The 21971-nt window shown below is 46.4% G+C and overlaps 1 protein-coding gene across 3 annotated transcripts; it reads right to left on the reverse strand.

Annotated features, from left to right (window-relative positions):
• Window positions 1–16568: 16568 nt before the first annotated feature.
• RBP5 (retinol binding protein 5) lies at window positions 16569–20465 on the reverse strand. Of its 3 annotated transcripts, none has more exons than XM_042993752.1 (4): window positions 20409–20465; window positions 19650–19828; window positions 17479–17580; window positions 16569–17030 (listed from the first exon to the last, which is right to left on the reverse strand). In XM_042993752.1, exons 2-4 carry the CDS (start codon window positions 19818–19820, stop codon window positions 16977–16979), a joined length of 327 nt encoding a protein of 108 aa, XP_042849686.1. In that variant the 5' UTR covers window positions 19821–19828; window positions 20409–20465; the 3' UTR covers window positions 16569–16976. The 3 variants fall into 3 exon arrangements, with proteins under 3 accessions (XP_042849686.1, XP_007089639.1, XP_042849685.1); XM_007089577.3 differs by lacking the exon at window positions 20409–20465 and adding an exon at window positions 20115–20363; XM_042993751.1 differs by lacking the exon at window positions 20409–20465 and adding an exon at window positions 19987–20098.
• Between the last annotated feature and the right edge of the window lie 1506 nt (window positions 20466–21971).

Consider the following 21971-nt stretch of genomic DNA (forward strand, 5'->3'; position numbering starts at 1 on the left):
ATAATGGAGAGAGTTGGACTACAGTTCTTCAGGCAGTATTAATTCTAAGGAGATGAAAAAGCTAAGGATGTGGAGAAGAAATTCTCTCTGGGGCAGTGGCTCTCTACTCTACCTGTGGTCTGGCAAGCCCTGGGGGTCCCTGAGATCCTTTCAGGGTGGTTGTGAGGTCAAAATTATTTTCATAATAATTCTAAGATATTATTTGCTTTTTTCTCATGAGAGTGCCATGGAGTTAGCAGAGGCCACGTGAGGTGTGGAGACATCATCTCCTGACAACTAAAGGAAGATGTATTTGTGTATCCTTGTGTTTTACAATGTTCTCTGTTTTGAATTGCTCAAAACAGATATAAACAATATATCTGAACAAGAATTTTGAATAACAGTTATAAGACTAATAGTTGGGCTTGAAAAAAGCATAGAAGACACCAGAGAATCTCTTGCTGCAGAAATCAAGGAACTAAGAAATAGTGACGATAAATTAAAAACTGCTATAACTGAGATGCAAAATAAACTAGATACAGTGACAGAGAGGATGGAGGAAGCAGAGGAGAGAATAAGCGAAATAGAAGAAAAAATGATGGAAAATAATGAAGCTGAAAAAAAGAGGGAAAGGAAACTACTAGATCACAAGAGGAGAATTAGAGAACTAAGTGATTCCATGAAATGAAACAACATCCATATCATAGGAATTCCAGAAGAAGAGTGATAGAAAGGGGCGGAAGGCTTATTTGAACAAATTATAGCTGAGAAATTCCTTATTCTGGGGAAGGAAACAGGCATCCAAGTCCAAGAGACACAGAGAACTCCGTTTAAAATCAACAATAACGGGTCAACACCATGACATATCATAGTGAAACTGGAAAAATACAAAGATAAAGAGAGAGTTCTGAAAGCAGCTACAGACAAATGGTCCTCAACCTACAAGGGTAGACACATAAGGTTAGTAGCAGACCTGTTTACTGAAACTTGGCAAGCCAGAGGGGGTGGCAGGAAATATTCAATATGCAGAATAGGAAAAATATGCAGCCAAGAATCCCTTATCCAGCAAGGCTGTCGTTCAGAATAGAAAGAGAGATAGACTTTCTCAGACAAACAAAAACTAAAGGAGTTTGTGACCACTAAACCAGTCCTGCAGGAGATCCCAATGGGGACTCTGAGTGGAAAGCAGCACTTTGTAGTGGAAAGACTACAAAGGACCAGAGATATCACCATAAGCACGAAACCTACAGATAACACAATGACACTAAATCCATACCTTTCAGTAATCACTCTGAATGTAAGTGGACTAAATATCCCAATCAAAAGACATAGGGTATCAGAATGGATAAAAAACCAAGAACCATCTATATTCTGCCACAAAAGACTCATTTTCGACCAGAGGACACCTGCAGATTAAAAGTGAGGGGATGGAGAACCATCTATCATGCTAATGGACATCAAAAGAAAGCCAGAGCAGCCATACTTTTATCGGAAAACTAGATTAAAAAAAAAAGACTAGGGGTACCTGGGTGGCTCAGTTGGTTAAGCATCCAACTTTGGTTCAGGTCATGAGCTCGTGGTTCATGGGTTTGAGCTCCATATCGGGCTCTGTGCTGACAGCTTGGAGCCTGGAGCCTGTTTCAGATTCTGTGTCGTCTTCTCTCACTCTGCCCCTCCCCTGTTCATGCTCTCTCTCTCTCTCTCTCTCTCAAAAAATAAATAAATAAACTAAAAAAATTAAAACTACAACCAGAGATGAAGAAGGGCATTATAAAATAATTAAGGGGTCTATCCATCAAAAAGAGCTAACAATAGTAAATATTTATGCCCCCAACGTGAAACACTCAAATATATAAATCAATTAATCACAAACATAAGCAAACTTATTGATAATAAACTGTAATTGTAGGAGACTTTAATATTCCACTTACAACAATGGACAGATTATCTAGGCAGAGAATAAGTAAGGAAATAACAGCTCTGAATGACACATTGGAGTAGATGTACTTAACAGATATATTCAGAACGTTTCATCCTAAAGCAGCAGAATACAATTCTTCTCAAGGGCACATGGAACATTGTCCAAAATAGATCACATTTTGGGTCACAAAACAGCCTTCAACAGGTACAAAAAGACTGAGATCATGCCATGCATATTCTCAGATCACAATGCTATGAACCTTGAAATCAACCACAAGAAAAAATGGAGGTTAAAGAACATCCTACTAAAGAATGAATGTGTTAACCAGGAAATTAAAGAATACATTTAAAAATACATGGAAGCAAATGAAAATGAAAACACGACAGTCAAAAGAAAAGGAGCAGCAAAATAAAGCCTAAAGCCAGTAGAAGAAGGGAAATAATAGACTAGAGCAGAAATAATACAGAATCCCCAAAAAACAGTAGAACAGATCAATGAAACTAAGAGCTTGTTTTTTGAAAGAATAAACAAAATTGATAACCCCCTAGCCAGACTTTGCAAAAAGAAGAGAGAGAACCCAAATAGATAAAATCACAAATGAAAGAGGAGAGATCATAACCAATAACACAGAAATACCAACAATTATTAGAGAATACTATGAAAAATTATATGCCAATAAACTGGACAATCTGGAAGAAATGGAAAAATTCCTAGACACTCACACACTACCAAAATTCAAATGTGAAGAAATAGAAAATTTGAACAGATCCATAATTAGCAAAGAAATTGAATCAGTTATTAAAAATATCTCAACAAATAAGAGTCCTGGGCCAGACGACTTCCTAGGGGAATTCTACCAGACATTTAAAGCATAGTGAATACTTATCCTTCTCAAATGGTTCCAAAAATAGAAATGGAAGGAAAGCTTCCAAACTCATCCTAGGAAGCCAGCATTACCTTGATTCCAAAACCAGACAGAGACCCCACTAAAAAGGAGAATTACAGGCCAATATCCCTGATGAATCTGGATGCAAAAAGTCTCAACAAGATACTAGCAAAATGAATTCAACAGTACATTAAAAGAATTATTCACCATGATCAAGTGACATTCATTCCTGGACTGTAGGGTTGGTTCGATATTCACAAATCAATCAGTGTGATACATCACATTAATAGAAGAAAGGATAAGAACCATATGATCCTGTCAATTGATGCAGAAAAAGCATTTGACAAAATACAGCATCCTTTCTTAATAAAAACCCCCAAGAAGGTTGGGATAGAAGGAACATCCCTTAACATCATAAAAGCCATATATGAAAGGCCCACAGCTAATATCATCCTCAATAGGGAAAAACTGAGAGCTTTCCCCCTAAGATCAGGAACATGACAGGGATGTCCACTCTCATCACTGCTGTTCAACATAGTGTTGGAAGTCCTAGCCTCAGCAATCAGACAACAAAATGAAATAAAAGGCACCCAAATTGGTAAAGAAGAAGTCAAACTTTCACTCTTCACAGATGATATGATACTCCACATGGAAAACCCCAAAAATTGCTAGAACAGATACATGAATTCAGCAAAGTCGCAGGATATAAAATCAATGTACAGAAATTGTTTGCATTTCTATATACCAATAATGAAGCAACAGAAAGAGATATCAAGGAATTGATCCCATGTACAATTGCACTCAAACCCATAAAATACCTAGGAATAAACCTACCAAAGAAGTAAAAGACCACCTGTATGCTGAAAACTATAGAAAGCTTATGAAAGAAATTGAAGAAGACACAAAGAAATGGAAAAACATTCCATGCTCATGGATTGGAAAAGAACAAATGTTGTTAAAATGTCGATACTACCCAAAGTAATCTACACATTTAAGACAATCCCGATCAATATAACTCCAGCATTTTTCACAGAGCTAGAACAAACAATCCTAAAATTTGTATGGAACTGCAAAAGATCCCAAATAGTTAAAGTAATGTTGAAAAAGAAAACCAAAGCTGGAGACATCACAATCTCGGACTTTAACCTGTACTGCAAAGCTGTAATCAAGACAGTATGGTATTGGCACAAAAACAGACACATAGACCAATGGAACAGAATAGAGAACCCAGAAATGGATCCACAAATATATGGCCAACTAATCTTTGACAAAGCAGGAAAAAGTATCCAATGGAAAAAAAGACAGTCTCTTTAGCAAATGGTGCTGGGAGAATGGGACAGCAACATGCAGAAGAATGAACCTGGACCACTTTCTTACACCATACACAAAATTAAACTCAAAATGGATAAAAGACCTAAATGTAAGACAGGAAACCATCAAAATCCTACAGGAGAAAACAGGCAGCAACCTCTTGACCTAGGCCACAGCAACTTCATACTTGACATGGCTCCAAAGGCAAGGGAAATAAAAGCAAAAATGAACTATTGGGATAAAAAGCATCTGCACAGTAAAGGAAACTTTGAACAAAGCTAAAAGGCAACTGATGGAATGGGAGAAGATATTTGCAAATGACATATTGGATAAAGGGTTAGTATCCAAAATCTATAAAGAACTTACCAAACTCAGCACCCACCCCCCCAAAAAACCCCAAATAATCCAGCGAAGAAATGGGCAGAAGATATGAATATATATTTTTGCAAAGAAAACATCCAGATGGCTAGCAGACACATGAAAAAATGTTCAACATCACACATCATCAGGGAAATACAAATCAAAACCACAATGAGATACCACCTCACACCAGTCAGAATGGCTAAAATTAACAACTCAGGAAACAACAGACATTGGAGAGGATGCAGAGAAAGAGGAACCCTTTTGGACTGTTGGTGGGAAGGCAAATGGTGCAGCCACTCTGGAAAACAGTATGGAGATTCCTCCAAAAGTTAAGAATAGAACTACCCTATGACCCAGCAAGTGCACTACTAGGAATTTATCCAAAGGAGACAAAAATGCCGATTCGAAGGGACACATGTACCCCCATGTTTATAGAAGCTCTATCAATAATAGCCAAGTTATGGAAAGAGCCCAAAATGTCCATCAACTGATGAATGGATTAAGAAGATGTGGTGCATATACACAATGGAATACTATTTGGCGATGATAAGTCAGTCAGAGAAAGACAGATATCATATGATTTCACATTTCATGCATATGTGGAATTTGAGAAACTCAACAGATGAACATAGGGAAAGGAGGGAAAAATAAGATAAAAAGAGACAAGACGCCTGGGTGGCTCAGTCAGTTAAGCGTCTGACTTCAGCTCAGGTCATGATCTCGCAGCCTGTGAGTTTGAGCCCCACATTGGGCACTGTGCTGACAGCTCAGAGCCTGGAACTTGCTTAGAGTTCCGTGTCTCCCTTTCTCTCTGCCCCTCCCCCGCTTGTGCTGTCTCTCTCTGTCTCTCTCTCTCTCAAAAATAAATAAGCATTAAAAGAAAACAGAGAGGGAGGCAAACCACAAGACTCTTAAATACAGAGAAAAAACAGAGTTGATTGGGGTTGGGGTGGGGGTGGGTTAAATGGATGACAAGCATTAAGGAGGGCACTTGTTGGGATGAGCACTGGGTGTCATATGTAAGAGATGAACCACTGGGTTCTATTTCTGAAGCCAAGACTACACTGTATGTTAACTAACTTGAAAATAAATTAATAAAAAAAGTTTAAATTCTTTAAAATTAAAAAAAAAATGTTTATTTTTGAGAGAGAGACAGAGACAAGCAGGGAGGGGGCAGAGAGAGAGGGAGACACAGAATCCTAAGCAGGTTCTGTGAGCTGTCAGTACAGAGCCTGACTCATAAACTGCGAGATCATGACCTGAGCCGAAATCAGACGCTTAACCGACTGAGCCACCCAGGTGCCCCTGTTTTAATTTCTAATACAGTGACTATGAATAGCTATAACCTACATAAACAAAAGTCCTTTGGGGTTCTCAATTTTTAAGGGGATAAAGTTTAAGAGGAACTTCTCTAAACCAACCCCTAAAACTGCTCTACAATAAATACAATACAACGAATACAATATATTATCACACACTATAATAGTTTTTTAAAAAGAAAGACACAGAGGTATAGCTGAAAGGTCAATCTATCAATTAAATTGAAATTGGATTCTGAACTGGCTTACTTTGCAGGACTTGTTTCTAATAGGGTGACCAATTAGAAATTGTTTTGGTTGGTCTGGGACCAAGCGGTTTCCTGGGATGCAGGACTTTCAAAGCTAAAACTGGTTCAGCCCCATGCAAATTGGGACAATTGGTTATTTCTAGCCCTTCAATCAGCTACTTTGTCCCCCTTTCCCTTGGCCAAACGTGAGTCTCTGAAGAGCAAAACCACATCTGTGCTATGTGTAGGCCCCTGACAGGTAAGAGGATAGAGGAAGGAAGGGAAGCAAGCTACAAAAGTATAAGCACACCATGTTCACAAAAGTAGGAAACACTCACAAGAACAAGCTAACATAACTGTGGCCATCTTAGAGTAGAGGGATGTGGATAGTTTAAGAAATGTTTCTCTGTGTAGTGAAATTTCTGTTACATTACTGAACCACTTTAATAATTACAGAATAAATGTATTTAGAGTTATAGCTGTAACCAGATGGCTCTTTCTAGGCCAGGCAAAATTAGAAGGGTGAGGCCATGGATCCTGAAGATGATGCTAGACCCTGGCTCTGGGGGCATCTTTAATCCATGTGATTAATGAAGAAGGACTTTCTGTCCTTGGATACAAACTCAGGCCAGGCACAGATCCTTTCAACCTTGGGGGGGCTTCTGTCTAAGCACAGGTTGATATCCTGTAGTCTCAACACCTTCCTGCATCTCTGTCTCACTTATATCTTCTGAACCTGCTTCTGGGTCCATTGAATTTTGTTTCTCCTTAACTGAGGAGGGCAAAGTGCAGAAGCAGAGTGGGGCGCAATCTGCAAAGTTGTGAAAGGATTCGAGAGAAAGCAGAGGGAATACATGGTGTGAGTGCAGGAGTACGGGAGTCCATTTTCAGTTTGGAGTTGTAGTTTTTAAGTTTTGAAATTCCTGTTCGTGATGCCACCTGCTGTCCAGCATTGGGAAGGGCCTGTGAGGAATAGTGCTGGGTTTTCCAGACCAGGGAGGATTTCCTGCAGCCTTCATTAGACCCTAGAATTTAGAGAGGAGTTCGCTCTCTCTTGGAATCCAAACAGCCATGGGAGACCCTGGGCTGAGAGAGTGGGGGAAGTTTCCTGTCTTTAGACACCTTGCCCTGGGCTAGGACACGTTGGGCCTTTTATGCCCCACATCAGGTAAGGAGAGAGATACAGGAAAGAGGTGGAGAGCAGAGGGAGTGAAAGAGGCCTGAGTCAGTTGCGCTGGGATCCTGGGCTTCTATCCTTAATGGACACTAGAGATGTGGACAGAGATTTAGGGGATGAGAGTGACTCTATCAAGAGTTGGGTCTGTCCTGCAAGCTCCACTATCCCCAAGTCATCTCAGGTATGCAAGTTAGGACATTGATATCCATAGGTTAGGGATATTTGGGCAGAGGCTAAATCAATGCCAAAGGAGTGCCAGCCACCTCTGTTGGCCCTCCAGTCTACCTTCCCTACTCTGCCAGCTATCTGTCTATGGCATCTTGCTCCTCCCCAGCTTAAAACCTTTTAACGACTGCACCCTCTAATGCACAAGATGGAGCCCAAGCTACTTGGCCATCATGGCAGATTCTTCATTGGTAATTGGGCTCTGCTTGCCTTATTCCATGCAGTTTCCTCCTCTCATATGCATTCCAGCCTCACTGGTGATCTTGCTATTTCTTAAACAACACCTTGCATTTGCACATGTGACTCTTTGGCCAATTCTGTGTTTTTCAGTCATCAGAGACCAAAAGGTAGCATAACACAGTGGCTAGAGGAGTGGGCTCCTAAACCAGACTCGCCAGGTTCAAATCCAGGCACTGCCTCTTAGAAGCTTTGTGACCACAAGCAGCTCATGCACTTTCTCCTTGCCCATAAAGATCCTCACCTATAGAAGAAAGGTGAAGACAGTGGTACCCACTTCCATAGGGGTGTTGTGAGGATTAAGTGAGCTAATCATTTAATTTCTTTGGAGAGTGCCCAGCCTTTGGTAAACCCTCAATAAATATCACTACTTGTTTAGAAAGGCAGAATAGCAAAATGGTTAGGCCAGTGGTTTTCAACCAAAAGCAATTTTGCTCCCCAGGGGATGTTTGAAAATATCTAGAAATTTTTGGTTTTCACAGCTGCAGGGATGCTACATCACCTCCCATAACAAAAAACTATCTGGTCTGAAATGTCAACAGTGCTGAGGTTGAGAAAGTCTGGGTTAGGTGGCCAGGTTATTCTGGAACCAATTTGTTTGGGTTCAAATCCTGGCTCTGCCTTTGATATGTGACCTTTGGCAAATTACTAAGGAACTCTGTGTTCGTCAGTTTTTGTGATGGTGAGCTTTATGTGTCAACTTGACCAGGCCAAGGGATGCCCAGATAGCTAGTTAAACATTATTTCTTGGTGTGTACATGAGGTGTTTCCAGAAGATATTAACGTTTCAATTGGTAGACTGACTAAAGCAGATGGGCCTCCCCACTGTGGTAGGCATCATCCAATCCATTGAGGACATGAACACAACAAAAAGCAGAGGAAGGGAGGATTAGTTGGGACACTGGTCTTCTGCCCTTGGACTGGGATTTACACCATCAGCTCCCCTACTTCTCAGGCTTTCAGACTGGGACTACAATTACACCATCATCATCCCTGGATTTCTAGCTTGCAGCTGGCAGATTGTGAGGCTTCTCAGCCTCTATAATCGCTTGAGCCAATACCTTATAATTAATCTCTGGAGAATCCTGACAATACGGTTTCCTTACCTGTAAAGTAAGGATAACAATATGTCATAGGATTCTTGGGAGGAGTAAATGAGTTGAGAGGTGAATGTCTGGCATGCAGTAATCATGCCATGGATGCCATCCATTATATGATGCCTTCTCTCTTCATGTGTCCCCTCCTCTGGGAAGCCCTCTTTGACTCGGGGTTAGATTACTTTCCTGTGCTTATCAGCACATTAGCACTTATCTTCATATATGACAATCACCTGTTCGCTTGGCTATCTTTCTTCTAAGACTGTGAGCTCCTTGAGGGAGGGCTGGTTCTATAGGTTTCAATATCCACAGAACTGAGCATGATGCCTGGTACATGTATCCATAGGATGAATTCATGGGATGAGGTAAAGAAGAAGAGTATGGATGAGGTATTGGAGTTTTCAAGGAAGGTGCCCAGGGAGGAAGAGAGCATGTGAGTAGAGAAAGCAGGCGTATGAATACAAGATGCCCTTGAGAGGGCTTGGCTGGTCCTAACCTGGGCGACCTGGCTTCTACCTGCTCTGATCTTCACTAAGTAATGGGGCTTCTGGCAGTGGTGGTAGATCTGGGCCTGGTGAGTGTCCTGCATCTGTTGGGTGAAAGCAGAAGTTATTATATGGCAGGCTCAGGGGCTGCCCATAGCCTATGATTGCTGGGGAGAGTATAGCAGAGCAGAGAGCCATTAAAACACCTTCCCTGGTGTCCCCCTCTTTCTAGCCATCAGATTTGGCTACACCTGGTGGCCTCTGCACAGAGCCTTCTGCTATCTATGTTTCTCCATTTCACTCTCTTTTTCAACAAAGAAATCTTTGGCTCTGGTATTGCTGTGCTGGCCTCGGAAGGCTGGGGAAGACCCCAAAGATTTCTTACTCTGTGAGGGATAGCTTACCACGCAGGCGTGGCTCTCCATTGCATTGTATGTCTGGACACCAACTTCCCCTCATTACTGCTGGTATTCAGGACCCTGATGCTCTGCCATCATAGAATTTGTCAATTAGCTTCCTGCCAGTAAAGATCTGATGCTATCTGAGATAATCTCCCTGCCCCTGGATATGCACTCTCTCTATTGACATGAGGTTTATTGAGTTGTATTCTGCTGCATTTGTCCTATTAAAGCCACAAGGTAAACTTATACGTCTGTGAAAGTGGGGGGGGGGTGGTATTATTTGAAGATTTGGACATTCTTTTTAACAATTACCTAGGGAAAAGGTGGGTTCTCAGAAAGTACTCCGGCAGGTGGGCCTAAGAGAAGAAGGAAAGGGGGCACCTGCCTATCTCTGAACTTCACTTTCTTTAGACTTCTAGGGGGACACTGAGATGTGGGTCCCTGGTGCTGGACACGCAGATGGTGTCTGGGCTTAGGGCTAGGATGGAAGGGCCTATAACGCCCTTAGGTGTACAGCCATATCTTTTTGTGGCTGGACAGGTTTATACTGCCCTAAGTCACTCATCTACATCCTTTTGCCAGCTTGGCAAATACTAAGGCTATGGTGCTAGGAGGAGGGTCATTTGTGTGTAAATTCAAAGCTGATAATATGTGTTGGTTACCGGTTGTATAATAAGTCACTCTTACATTTGGCTGTTTAAAACAGCGAATATGTATCACTTCACACAGTTTCTGAAGGTGAGAAGCAGCTTAGATGAGTGATTTTGGCTAAGTCTCTCACAAGGCTTCAATCAAGGTGTTGGCCATGGCTGCATTCATCTGAAGGCTTGACTGGGGCTGGAGGGTCTGCTTCCAGGATGGCTCCCTTACAGGACTATGGGCAGGAGGCCTCAGTTCCTTCCATGTGACCCTCTTCACAGGACCCTTCCCTGATACAGTGTAGGAGGAGAATGCACAAGGAAGGGAATGCCAAGAAGCGGGGATCATTGGGGGCCACCTTGGAGGTTGGTTGGGTATCACAGAAATAGACATATTATTTTAGTACAATAAATCAGAAGATCAGTTAGTAAGATGTTATTTTTGCTAGGCATGGTTGTATTTCAGATGCATTACCCTAAAGCCAGAGTGCCTTTGGGGGCTTCTGACCCTCTCCTTCACCTTAGATCTGAAGGGCTCCTTGACTTGTCCCCATCAAGTAGCAGGACCATACAGACCAAAGTAGGACCTGCAGGAGAACAAACACAGAGGAGGTGAGGCTTTGGAAGGATAGCAAAGAGTTAAAAAAGGACGAAGAAGCTGTTGAAAAGGCTAAAGGAAGAGAAGCAAGGAGAAGCCCTAAATAGAATGCTTTTTCCAACGTAAGGGAGGGTTAACCATAGCACGAGTCTTAAGAATCTAGGACAATGGTCCCACACCAGCAGCTTGTCTAACAGGACAAGTTCAGAGGCTGGAGATTCCAGTCCTGAAATCTCCCATACCCGATGGGCTTTGCGTGGACTTTCAAGCCTGAAATAAAGTCCTCTAGTAAAGAACTCTTTAAACATACCGCGTATGTGCTTTGCTTGTGAATAGGAAGGCAGTTCTGCTGTATCCTGCACCATCCCTGCCATTCACAATGAGTTTATGGGTGAGGCTGCATTTGGACCTCAGATAATTGACTCATATATTACTCTCTGTTCTATTTGGCTTTTGCTTTCTCCAAGACTTTAATAAACCCTTGTTCAAATGATGCCCCCTTGTCCCGTCTGTGCTACTCAGTAACAAATGAGTGGGGGGGGGGGGAAACAAAACAGGATGGTGAGTGGCAGTAGAGATTAGGGGAGCCACCTTAAGGAAAGAGAGAATGCTCTGTGATCTAGCCGTTCCTTCCCATGTTGGGGTTCTCTCTCCAGTGGGGACGCTGCAGGCTAGACTTCAGTTACATTAAGGATGACAATTTCTTTACTGCTGGGTCAAGGGCAGGGAGCAAAGCTTTTCTAAAAACAGTGGCGGAAAAGAAAGGAATCCAAGGGGAGGGTGTGGGTGTGCAAGGCGAGATAGATCAGTCATAGAACACTGAGGCTGAACAGGACCAGTCCTGCGGCACAGAGAAGTGACATAATTTCCCTGAGATCATGCAGCGAGGCAGCAATAATGACTCCTCAGGCAGTGCTTTTAGCTCTGCCTTGCGGTCTGATTAGGTCAATGAGTACCCACAGCTATTGTGTGCGTGAAGGAACAGAACACTGGATGAAAAGGCCACGTGGACAATACACACACCTCTCCCCACACACTGTACGTGGAAGAGAGGAGTGTGAGACAGACTCAGGAGCGACACGCACATTTCCATGGGAGGAAAACTGTAGTTGATACTTAAGTAGACCCTCCTCCTCCTCCTGGCTCATCTGTGGGGTCAGCAGGGCTGGTGAAGCCCAAACTGGGGCCTGAATGGGGGGTTGCTGAGGACAGGGGATATTCTGCAGGGGATCAGGGGCGGCAGGGTGGGGGAAGGCTTCTCAGGCATGAAGGAAGCATGAGAAAAAAAAAACTTACGAGGAAGAGAAAAGGGTGCTGGCTGGTTTTGGCATTCATGCGGAAGACGAGTGAGGACTAGGAGGGCCAAGGGTAAGTGGCCGCACCTGCAGCTGGTAACTGACGGAGCTCGTGCTGGGGGTCCAGTCCCTTAAATGGTGCGGCTTCAGTGTGTGCTGTGGGGGAGAGACCCCTGAGGAACTCGGGGGTGCTGCTGGAGCCTGATGGCTCTGTGTGAGCTATCGCTTCAGTGGCAGTGGTGCCGGGGCTGGGCGGCTGCCCGCCATCGGCTCCCTCTCCCCTGCAGAGAAGCCTTCTCTTGATGGGAAGGCAAGAGTGGCTGTTGCTCCTGCAAGTCTAGCAGGCAGGAGCAAACGTAGCTTTCCAGTTTCCAGCACAGGGGCTCTGCAGGGCAGCACTGTCTGGGACAGCACACTTGTCTTCATGGGGATGAGGGGATACAGGGAGAGGTTCTCTTTCTGGAGGCCTGGGGGAGGCAACACCCCTCCATCTCCCCACTGGCCCCGGGCAGACATTTTATCTGCCTGAGTAGCCAAGGTGAAGGCTATACTGTCTCTGAATCTCTGATCTCAGTCCCTTAACACTTGGGTATAAATATAAGGCACTGTGTGACTTCACAGGCATTGGCAGGGATGCCTTATCCTTAACGGCAGAGTACAAGGCTTTGCTTCCGGTTAAGAGAATAGCAATCATCAAATCAAGAGGTAAGAGAGAATAGAAATAATAATAGCTAATATTCACCAGTTCTTATTCTGTTCCAGGTATTATGCTGAGTGATTTCACATGGAATTGTCACAAAATTCCCTGGACAAAGGAAATACTTGGTATTGCTTGGTATGACCAGCAAATGGGTCTTATTTACTGAAGGTTAGTGGATGGATATGCTCACACAGCTGGTAAGATGTGGCAATTTGACACCAGACCCTACTCACTTGACCACTATGGAATACTCCTTCCCAATTTTGGTGCGATTTTAGGTTGATCTAGAGCCTCTGAGGCAAGTGATTTATCCGTGAACCCAATGGCTTGGCGACGCTGGTGACCCTCTGCTTGGGCACTGGCCATGGGGGACAGAAAAGAGGCTCCTAGGGATGCCCCCTCTCTCGAGGAGCCAGAACAAAAGTGAGGGCAGAAGGAAGTGAGGCGTGGGACTGGGTGGGTGGAGGAAGGCAGGAGCCCCAGCTAGACAGTGGGCCAGGAAGTCCTTGAGAGAACAGCGGTGCCCTTGTCTTGCTGGAAGGTCAGCTCCATCTCATGCCTTTGGAATCTAAATGGCCTCTGGCGAGAGCGGGTATACAGTGTGGAGCTGTCCCAGAGCCATCCTGTTGGCTGAGATCTAGGGGAGGAGGAGGCCCTGATGGATGCAGATCCTGGCCCCTGGTCAGGCAGGGCCACTGCTTGCATGCTTGGTCTCAGAGACTTTGGCTACCTTCTTTCTTTTTTCCTTCCTTCCTTCCTTCCTTCCTTCCTTCCTTCCTTTCTTTCTTTCTTTCTTTCTTTCTTTCTTTCTTTCTTTCTTTCTTTCTTTCTTTCTTTCTTTCTGGCAAACCCAGGTCGCAGAGCCCCTTTGATTTAGTCATCATCCCCTCACCTGCTATCTTTTCCCCTTCTGCTATACCTACAAGGTTTCCCCATCCTCACCTGACCATAATCATGGACACAGCCCTGGGATGGCTCCAGATCAGTCTCTGGGGACCCTGATGGCATGGGTGCTGCTGTGATTGAGGGGGTTAGAGCCAGGGGGAAGTGGGGGGAGACATGTCAGAGAGCTGGATGGAGGTACCGGAGGTGGTCCCCAGGCTGGGTAGGAGCAGCGAGTTCCAGAAGAGGAGGAAGAGCCTGTGGAAGAGCAGGGAGGGGCAGGAGGGGAGGGGCAGGTCATGGTCAGGGTCAGCCATATCAGCAACTGCTGGCCTCTTACTGGCCTTTGGGTACTGAAGTCTAGACCAGATGTAGTTTTTGCCTCTTAGGGGATAACATTTGGGTTGGGGAAAGGAGTCAATATGGCCAAGCCTCTGCTGTCTCTTGGGCTCCCAGGATTTGCAGTGCCTTTTAAGGGTTCCCTTCTGCTAGTAAGGGATCCAACCCTGTTATAGAATGGAGCTCCTGGCTGCGATGGCCTTTGTGCTTTAAGAGTTGAGGAATTTCCTGCTTTTTTCCTGAGCTTTCTTTTCAACATGCGGGTCTGGGCATGTGGAGTGGGGGGGGTCACATGGGAGGTAGTGGCTGAAGGGAGGGGGCAGTGGGGAGGAGTGTCTGGCTAGACTTTGCTGCTCCTGCCTACTCTCTGGTCCCCTACCAGAATGTAGAGCCCGAGGCCTTGGGCAACACGTGGCTCTCTGCTTCGAAGACACACACCTGCTCTTGGCGTATACGCTGTTGCTTACTTTCTTCTGAGATGAGGATCTGTATTGATATAAGGGATCAAGACTAAAGGACCATCTGAATTTCAGGCCAGAGGTTGTTTGTGACCATATGGTGCTATCTGGGCCTGAGGAAGAGGGAATGGGGTAGGGGCCCTGCATGGGGCTGGCTCAGAGGGATGCAGTTATTCCCTCTCACATGGAAATAAACATTTTGGATTCCTGATCACCTCCCTGGGGGCGAAGATTCTGGTCAAAAAAGTCAAAGTTGGTCCCCTGGATTCACAGCTTTGTGTGCTCCAAGACAGGCGGGTGGTGGGACTTTCCTTGAGGGCTATTTCCCTCTGGCCTGGTTTTTCTTCTTTCACAGTTTGGTGTCCCTCCTAAACATCTCTTCCATCTGAAGACAGAGGGAGCAGCCTGATCCGAATGCAGGGTTGGGGTTTTGTCAGGGTGAGTATGTGGGTTCAAAATTGATGGCGGTGGGGGTGTGGTGTGTATGTGCGTGCGTGCATGCGTGCGTGTGTGTGTGGTGGGGGATGGAATATTCAAGAATGTGGCAGAAGAGGGAAGATTAAACTTGGTGCTTCTTCAGCTCCTACTGCACTGAGTGGCGCCCCCTGCTTCCCACAGGGGAAACAGCAGCCCCAGCTTCCCAGTCTCAGGTACCTGCTTTCACCCACCCCCTTTCCCACCGACCCCCTTGGTGATGTTTCTGAAGCTGCTCAGTCATCCTCTGACTGCTTGTGCTCTTTTGCGGATCTCCAGGCTTCTTGTTGGACTCTGGCTCCTGAAGGGGTGAGGTCAAGTGAAGGATTTGAACTTGCAGTGTGGATGGCTGGATATTCATGTCACACGGGTTTTGAGGGGTTCAGCTTGGACCTGTCAGTTGCCATGGAGGACTCCAAGCTACTGGGTCAGGCCCTCTGGCAAGACTGCAGTGAGGGGTGGTGGACCAGCATGCAGAGCACAGGGGACTGTCCTGTGGGGAGAGGCTTGGACATGCACTGTAAACTCAGAGTGACTAGGACGTTGCATTGCCCTGGTGACTTAGGCAATGGGTGTCTACACGTGGAACATCTTCCTTTGCCTTTGCTGTTCCTTGGAAAGGGACAAGGTAGGATTCAGCAGTCCTCAGAGCTTCTGCTGGTTGGCTTTGCCCAGAGGAGGGCTTTCTACATCCTACTCTACTGGGGACATTTGCAGAGAGGCTGGCAGGGAATAAGCTATTCAGTTCCACTCAGTTCTTTCCCAAACTCATTCCAGAGTGTATAGTAGGATCAGTGTTTCAAAACTAGTGACTGTCTTGAATGTGTAGGGGCTTAGCCATTGCAGGAAGAAGGGGCAGAGGTGATCATCTAATGAGCCAGGGACTTTCCAACAAGCCCTGCCTCCCACACAGTCAGGCTCTGTCCCCACCCCATACAGCCCTCTGGCCCCATGGGACTTTTATTCTGAAAGGACCAAGGCCCCTGGAGGTTTGGGTGTGTGTGGGGGGTATCCAGAGGCTGGAGCTGGCCCTGACCCTGAACAGGCCCTGCCCTCTGGGCTGTTTTCCCGGTAGTGATTCCGGGACCCTAAAGGAGGGGACTTACTGTTCTCACTTCTCCCCCTTATCCTCTGTCCCGGCCTTGCTGGCCTTCAAGCAAAGGGTCCCGATAGCCAGGCGTGTTGGTCTTCTCCCTACTGTTGCCTTCACGCCCCTGTGTCCTCATCTTTCTAGCCCTTAGCCTTATATCTTCCATCGGTTTCTAGCCTTCTTGCTGCCTTTCCTTCCCAAAGCAGACATGGAGGCCAGGTCACTATTCTGAAGTTTTGTAGCCTCCCCCAGCACTGAACAAGGGTCTTACTCTGTCCCATCCCTCTTCCCCAAAGTGTAGGATGGAAATATAAGATAGCTAGGATTCATTCAGACATTGGTACGTGTGGTCTGTTGAACTCTGTGTGGGTGAGGCTGTGCCTTGGGATGGGTTCTGTTGAGCACATGAGGCTTTCTTGAGAATAAGGACAAGGAAACAGACAACAACAACAACAACAACTCTACCAGTAGCTCCTGTTTACATTCTTGAACCCAACTCAGTTTTCCAGAAGTTTCACCAGGAAGAGTTCTTACTAGTCCTCAAATGCTCAAAGCTTAGTTCTTTCTTAGATGGAAAAGAAGAAACCAAATGAAATGAAGAGAGTTGAGATCCACTGTTCTCAAGGGGTCTTTCCCCTTTGCCTGTTTCTTTCATCCAGGAGGCCAGACCTTGAACCAGATGTGAGGCAGTGGAGTGTGACAAAAGACTTTGGCCTGGGGGCTACAAGTTATAGATTAACATGGGGAGGAGGGAGGAGGGACCTGGAGGGAGAGTAAGCGGCCCAAAAAAAGGGACTGCTGACCTGGAACAATCTGGCTTGCAGGGGTACAAGGCCTCCTCCCCAGGAGGAGCCTGGGGACCGGTGCAGTCTGGCTATTTGACCTTCCTGAAGACCTGCTCGCACACTGCATCCCTTGCAGTCAGTTCCTGGGGACACAGTAGGAATAATGAGGAGAGAGAAAGAAGGTTCTTGCCAGCCAGAGTTCCTTTCTTGAGGTCCTGGAGCCCCATTTAATCCTTCAGGATACAGCAGTCGGAGTGCTTGATGTATGGGGAATTGTATCATTGTCCCAAACCTTCAACTTTTCACCCCAGAGGAAGGAAGGAAGCTGGGTCACAGAATGTGAAACAGCTAAGTCTCCATCTCTCCAGTCATGATTTATGGACATGCATCTGATTTGTAGCCAGGGGCCCAACTGGCCCCTCTATTTCTTCTTCTCTCTACTCTTCCCAGTGCTTTTGTTTTCCTTTCTTGCTTGCCTTCCTTGGAGGGGGGTAGGGAGTGGAGTAGGAGACTGCTTTGATTTGGGCAAGGGGATGTGTCTTAGCCCAAACAGGGGGATGAGACCCCTCTCCCAGCCCTCACCGAGCTTACCAGATACAGCTTCTCTCCCTCCAGCCAGTGTCTCCAGCCTCGGTTGGGGACCTCCCCTTTCTGCACACATACTAGCTGCTCCTCCTCCCAGGTTACTATGGTCTATAAGGAAAGCAAGAATAAGGGAAGATTTGGAGGCAGAACACCCCAAATGCATCCAACTCACTCTGGGCTGCCCCGCTTCACACTGCAGCAGATACTGTCTTGCTCCAGCCTCTTCATTCTGAGTGAGAGGGTGGTTTTGATTCAACATGACTCCCCCACCCCCACTGCCAACTCCTACAGGCTACTGAGGCCATAGTTTGTCTATGGTGACTACTAGGGTAGGGCAGGGATGGAACAGGATAAACCAGGGGTAAAATTGGGTGGTGGGTGATGAAGAACAAAGACTTGGTCCTTGGGATACTTCCAGTTGGCCTGGAAGGTCATTTGGGAAAGAAGAGAGATTGGTTGGGAGTCCCACCTGGGAATCTCTCCTCTTTCTCAGTCTCAAGGACAGCTGAAGTGTCCCTGAGAGTAAAGAATCACCCCTCCTCCCCCATTGGAGTGGGGCGGGCCTGGCATTCCAATCAGCATTTCTTAAACCCTCCTATAGAATAGGCCTTGCTAACCAAGGTGCTGAGAATCTTGATCAGATTGAGCAGGAAACAGGTGTCTATGATGCCAGACAAGCGTTGGGGAAGAGCTGAGTCTTCAAGAAAGCCAGGGGTTAGTTAGATTGGAGATACTGGGACATCTCCAGCAAGGAAAGGAACAGATAGAGGTAAGAGAGAAGGTCAAATAGTTGTAAGAGGCTCTAAACTAGGGTGTTTGTGGAAAAGACCCTTGTATACCATGGACCTCATCTGGAACATAATGGATTGTCACTGAAAGGGTTTAATTCATGGTCACTTTTACATTTTAGATGAATCCTTGTGGCTATAGCATGCAGAGTAGATTAGAGGAAGATTAAGCCTGGGGGCCAATTTTGGGCACCAGGTGAGAAGTGAGGGCTTAAATAAAGGTAGTAATCGCAAGAAAGACTAGGAAGGATCAGTGATGTTCAGTGAAGTAAAATGGGCCATGAACGTAAGTCACATATGTAACTGCAAGATTTCTAGAAGCCACATTAAAAAAGGAAGAAGAAACAGGTGAAATTAATTTTAATGACATATTTTATTTAACCTAGAATATCCCAAACACTAAAATTTCAGCACGTGATTAAAATAAAAATTACTGAGATGTTTTACATTTTTTTTGTACTGTCTTAAAAAACTCACTATGTATTTATACTTATAACACACCTCAGTTTGGACTAGTTACATCTCAAGTGTTCAATAACTGTATATGGCTAGTAGCAACTATATCAGACAGTGTAGATCTTATAAGGATTTCTTGACCAACTAGATGTGGTGTGTGTGTGTGTGTGTGTGTGTGTGTGTGTGTGTGTGTGTGAGTGTGTTGGGGCGAAGGGGTAAGGGAACAGAACATGTTGACTGTGATTCCCAGGTCTCTGGTCTGCCTGGTTATCACCATTAACAAAGGCGGTAAATATAAAAGCAGAAATAGGTTTGGGTAGGAAGATAATGAATTTGGATTCGAGCTTGGCGTGTGCAGATGGAAACATTGTCCGACAGATGAAAGCTTCACCCTGAAGTTCGGGAGACAGATCTGGCTGGAGAATACAAGTTAAGGACAGCTTACAGATGGTAGCAGAATGCATGGGTATAGATGATTTAGCTGATGGCTGTGTACAGACAAGAGAGACAAAGTCAAGAACAAAATACTGGGGGGGAATCCCAGATAAAGGGGTTAATAGGGGCACTAGGGTCTGCAAAAAAGACGAAAAAGACGGCATGAGAAACAGAAAGAAGTAGAAGAGAGTGGAGTCAGAGAGGCTAAGGGAAAGGAGACTCTGCATTGACCAACTGTGTCACAGGCTAGAGGGTGAGCAAATATTTCTTCTTTGGACTGAAGGTGACCTGCTCTTTTTGTCCTTTAGCTGGTGATAAGAGGGGGCAGGAGAGAGTGGTTTGGGGGAAGCACCCGGAGACTGTTACCTTAGGGATTCTGCAGCCTGCTGTGGTGGTCACTTTCTCTGGCTGGAAGAGGTCCCTTAGTTTTGCCTCAGACTGTTAAGAGGCACCTATCTGCTCTCCCACATGCCCTCCCCCAACCCCCGGGAAAAGTACCTGGCATTTTCGTCCATCCACGATCCTTAGATCTTCTTCAAACTCAACTCCCACATCGAATTCCAGAATGTAGTTGCGGAAGGTGCTGAGGGTCTTGACTATCACGTGGTTGCCCTGATGGTCAATCTCCTTGTCTGGCTTGAGCAGCAGTGCTATCTTCCGCAAGGCCATGCCGATGTCTGTGGGGGGCTAGCTCTTAGCAGGGGTCCCACCAGCCAGCCAGGAACTTCCCTCCTGCAGCAGTACCTTGGGGCTGTGAGCTTCCCTTTAGCTGGGTGTAAGACTAGAGATTGACTCTCCTACCAGTGCTCCTGGCTAGAAACGGATCCCAGCTCACCTGCCTCCACCTGAGCCTTTCCACAGCTTCTAACCCCAGCACTCCTCCTTCTCAGTGGGACAGAGAGGAAGGAAGGGAAAGGGAAAAAGGGGAGTGAATGGGGCCTGGGGGAGGGGTGAGGCCATTACTTAGGGCTTGCAGATAATGTTCCATGTTCTTCTGCGAGACAAAGCGGTAGTAGCCGGTGAGGTTGGGAGGCATTGTCTGGGCTGGCCAAGATGGAGATGGAAATTTCAGGAGAATATAGCAGACAGGATGAGGAGGGAGCAGATGTTGTCTGGCAGGTGAGGCTGAGAGACTCCAGACCAGCCTCTACACACACACACACACACACACACACACACACGCACGCACGCACACACATACACACACACACACAGAACACTCTCGAACACAGAGGCTGCGTAAAGGTCTGTGCTTACCAGGGCTTTTATAGGGCTGGGCCCTGGTGCAATAAGAGCTCCTACCAGACTTTCCCCCCTCCCCCCATGATGAGTTTGGGACTGGTGCCTGCAGCCTGAGGGAGGGGTAGGAACTTGGCAGCTTTGTGCCTGACCTCGGCTTTTCCTGAGGAAGGAACCTGAAGTAGTATCTGGGGCTGTCTGTCATCCAAGACTTGACCCTTTTCGAAGGTCAGTTTTGGCTTCCAGCCCATTTCTGGCAGGTTTGGGAACTGTTCCAGAGCTCTGAGGGGGGCAGTCTCCCCTGGGAGAGGTCCGGTCCTGCTGTGTGGTGGGGGCGGGGGGAGCTTCCAGACTCATCCAGGGACGAGTTCTAACAATATCCTGAGATCCTGGGATTGAGTCAGGGATCCCGAAAGGTATGAGGGGGAAGAGGTGGGGAAAGAAGGGGTGACAGTCAGCTGGCCAGGAGCCACCGTGAAGAGAATTCTCCAGTGCTGCCTCCCACAACTCCCTCAGACAGCTTCACCGAGTTGGGGCCCCAACTCTGGACTCCAAACTCTTTGTCCAATAGTGCTCTTCCCAAGCAAAGAGAGGGTTGTCAGTGCGAGGTATTGGGTTCAAAGTCCAGAGCAGAAAGTGAGGGAGGAGTTTGGTTAGCTATTTTGGAGAATTTTCTGCTCTTTAGCTTGGGACCCAGGGGTTTCCCTCTCCCTCTGAAGTCACTGATGGAACCATCACCCCCCAGTTCCCAGCCTTTGGACAGCCTATGCTTACCAGATGTAGTCCCGTTGCTGGGGCTGCCTAAATTATTGTGTACCTCGCCTCCACCCCCATCCCCTTCTCTCTCTCTCTCTCTCTCTCTCTCTCTCTCTCTCTCTCCCCCTCTTTCTCTCTCTCTCTCTCAGACCTACCAACTTCCCTGGCTTCAGAATCAGCTGGATTGGTTCATCATGGTTTAAGGTGGGAAAAGCAGGGAGAGGGAGGCAGAGAGCCTAGGCAATGGAAAAAAATCCTACCTGCTAGTGACTTGTTTCCACAGGTGTGTGTGTGTGTGTGTGTGTGTGTGTGTGTGTGTGTGTTGGGGGGTACACAAACAGCTCACTCTTCCTCCAGTCCCGGAACTCTTTCCACCTCCCTGCTGACCATCCCATGGTTTCCTCAGATACTGGGGCCAGAAACTGAAATGCTACAATCTCTCCGGTTTGGTCTGGGTTTTGCTTCACGGGCTCCCGGGAGGCACGCAGCAGGAACCTGCTGTTGGAAAGGGCTGTGAAAAGAGGTTAATGCAGAGCTGCTGCTGCTGCTGGTGGTGGTGGTGGTGGTGGTGGTGGGGTGACGTGAATAGTGCCCCTCCTCGCCTCGCTCAGGTCTTCGTTGACGTCTCCCCTTCCCTCCCCCGGGCATCTAGCTTCTCGATTCTCCCAATGTCCCTCTTATTTCCCACCCCCTCTACGGCTTTCCAGCTTCCTCCCCAGCCCCCGCAGTTCCCTTGCGCCCGCAAATTGCAGTCTAGGGAAAAAGCCCTAACACATTCTCCCGCCCCTGCTCCCCAGTCCCATTGGCTCCCTCCCCCGCCCTGCA

Source organism: Panthera tigris, chromosome B4 (genome assembly GCF_018350195.1).
Source record: "Panthera tigris isolate Pti1 chromosome B4, P.tigris_Pti1_mat1.1, whole genome shotgun sequence".
In the NCBI taxonomy this organism is placed as follows: Eukaryota; Metazoa; Chordata; class Mammalia; order Carnivora; family Felidae; genus Panthera; species Panthera tigris.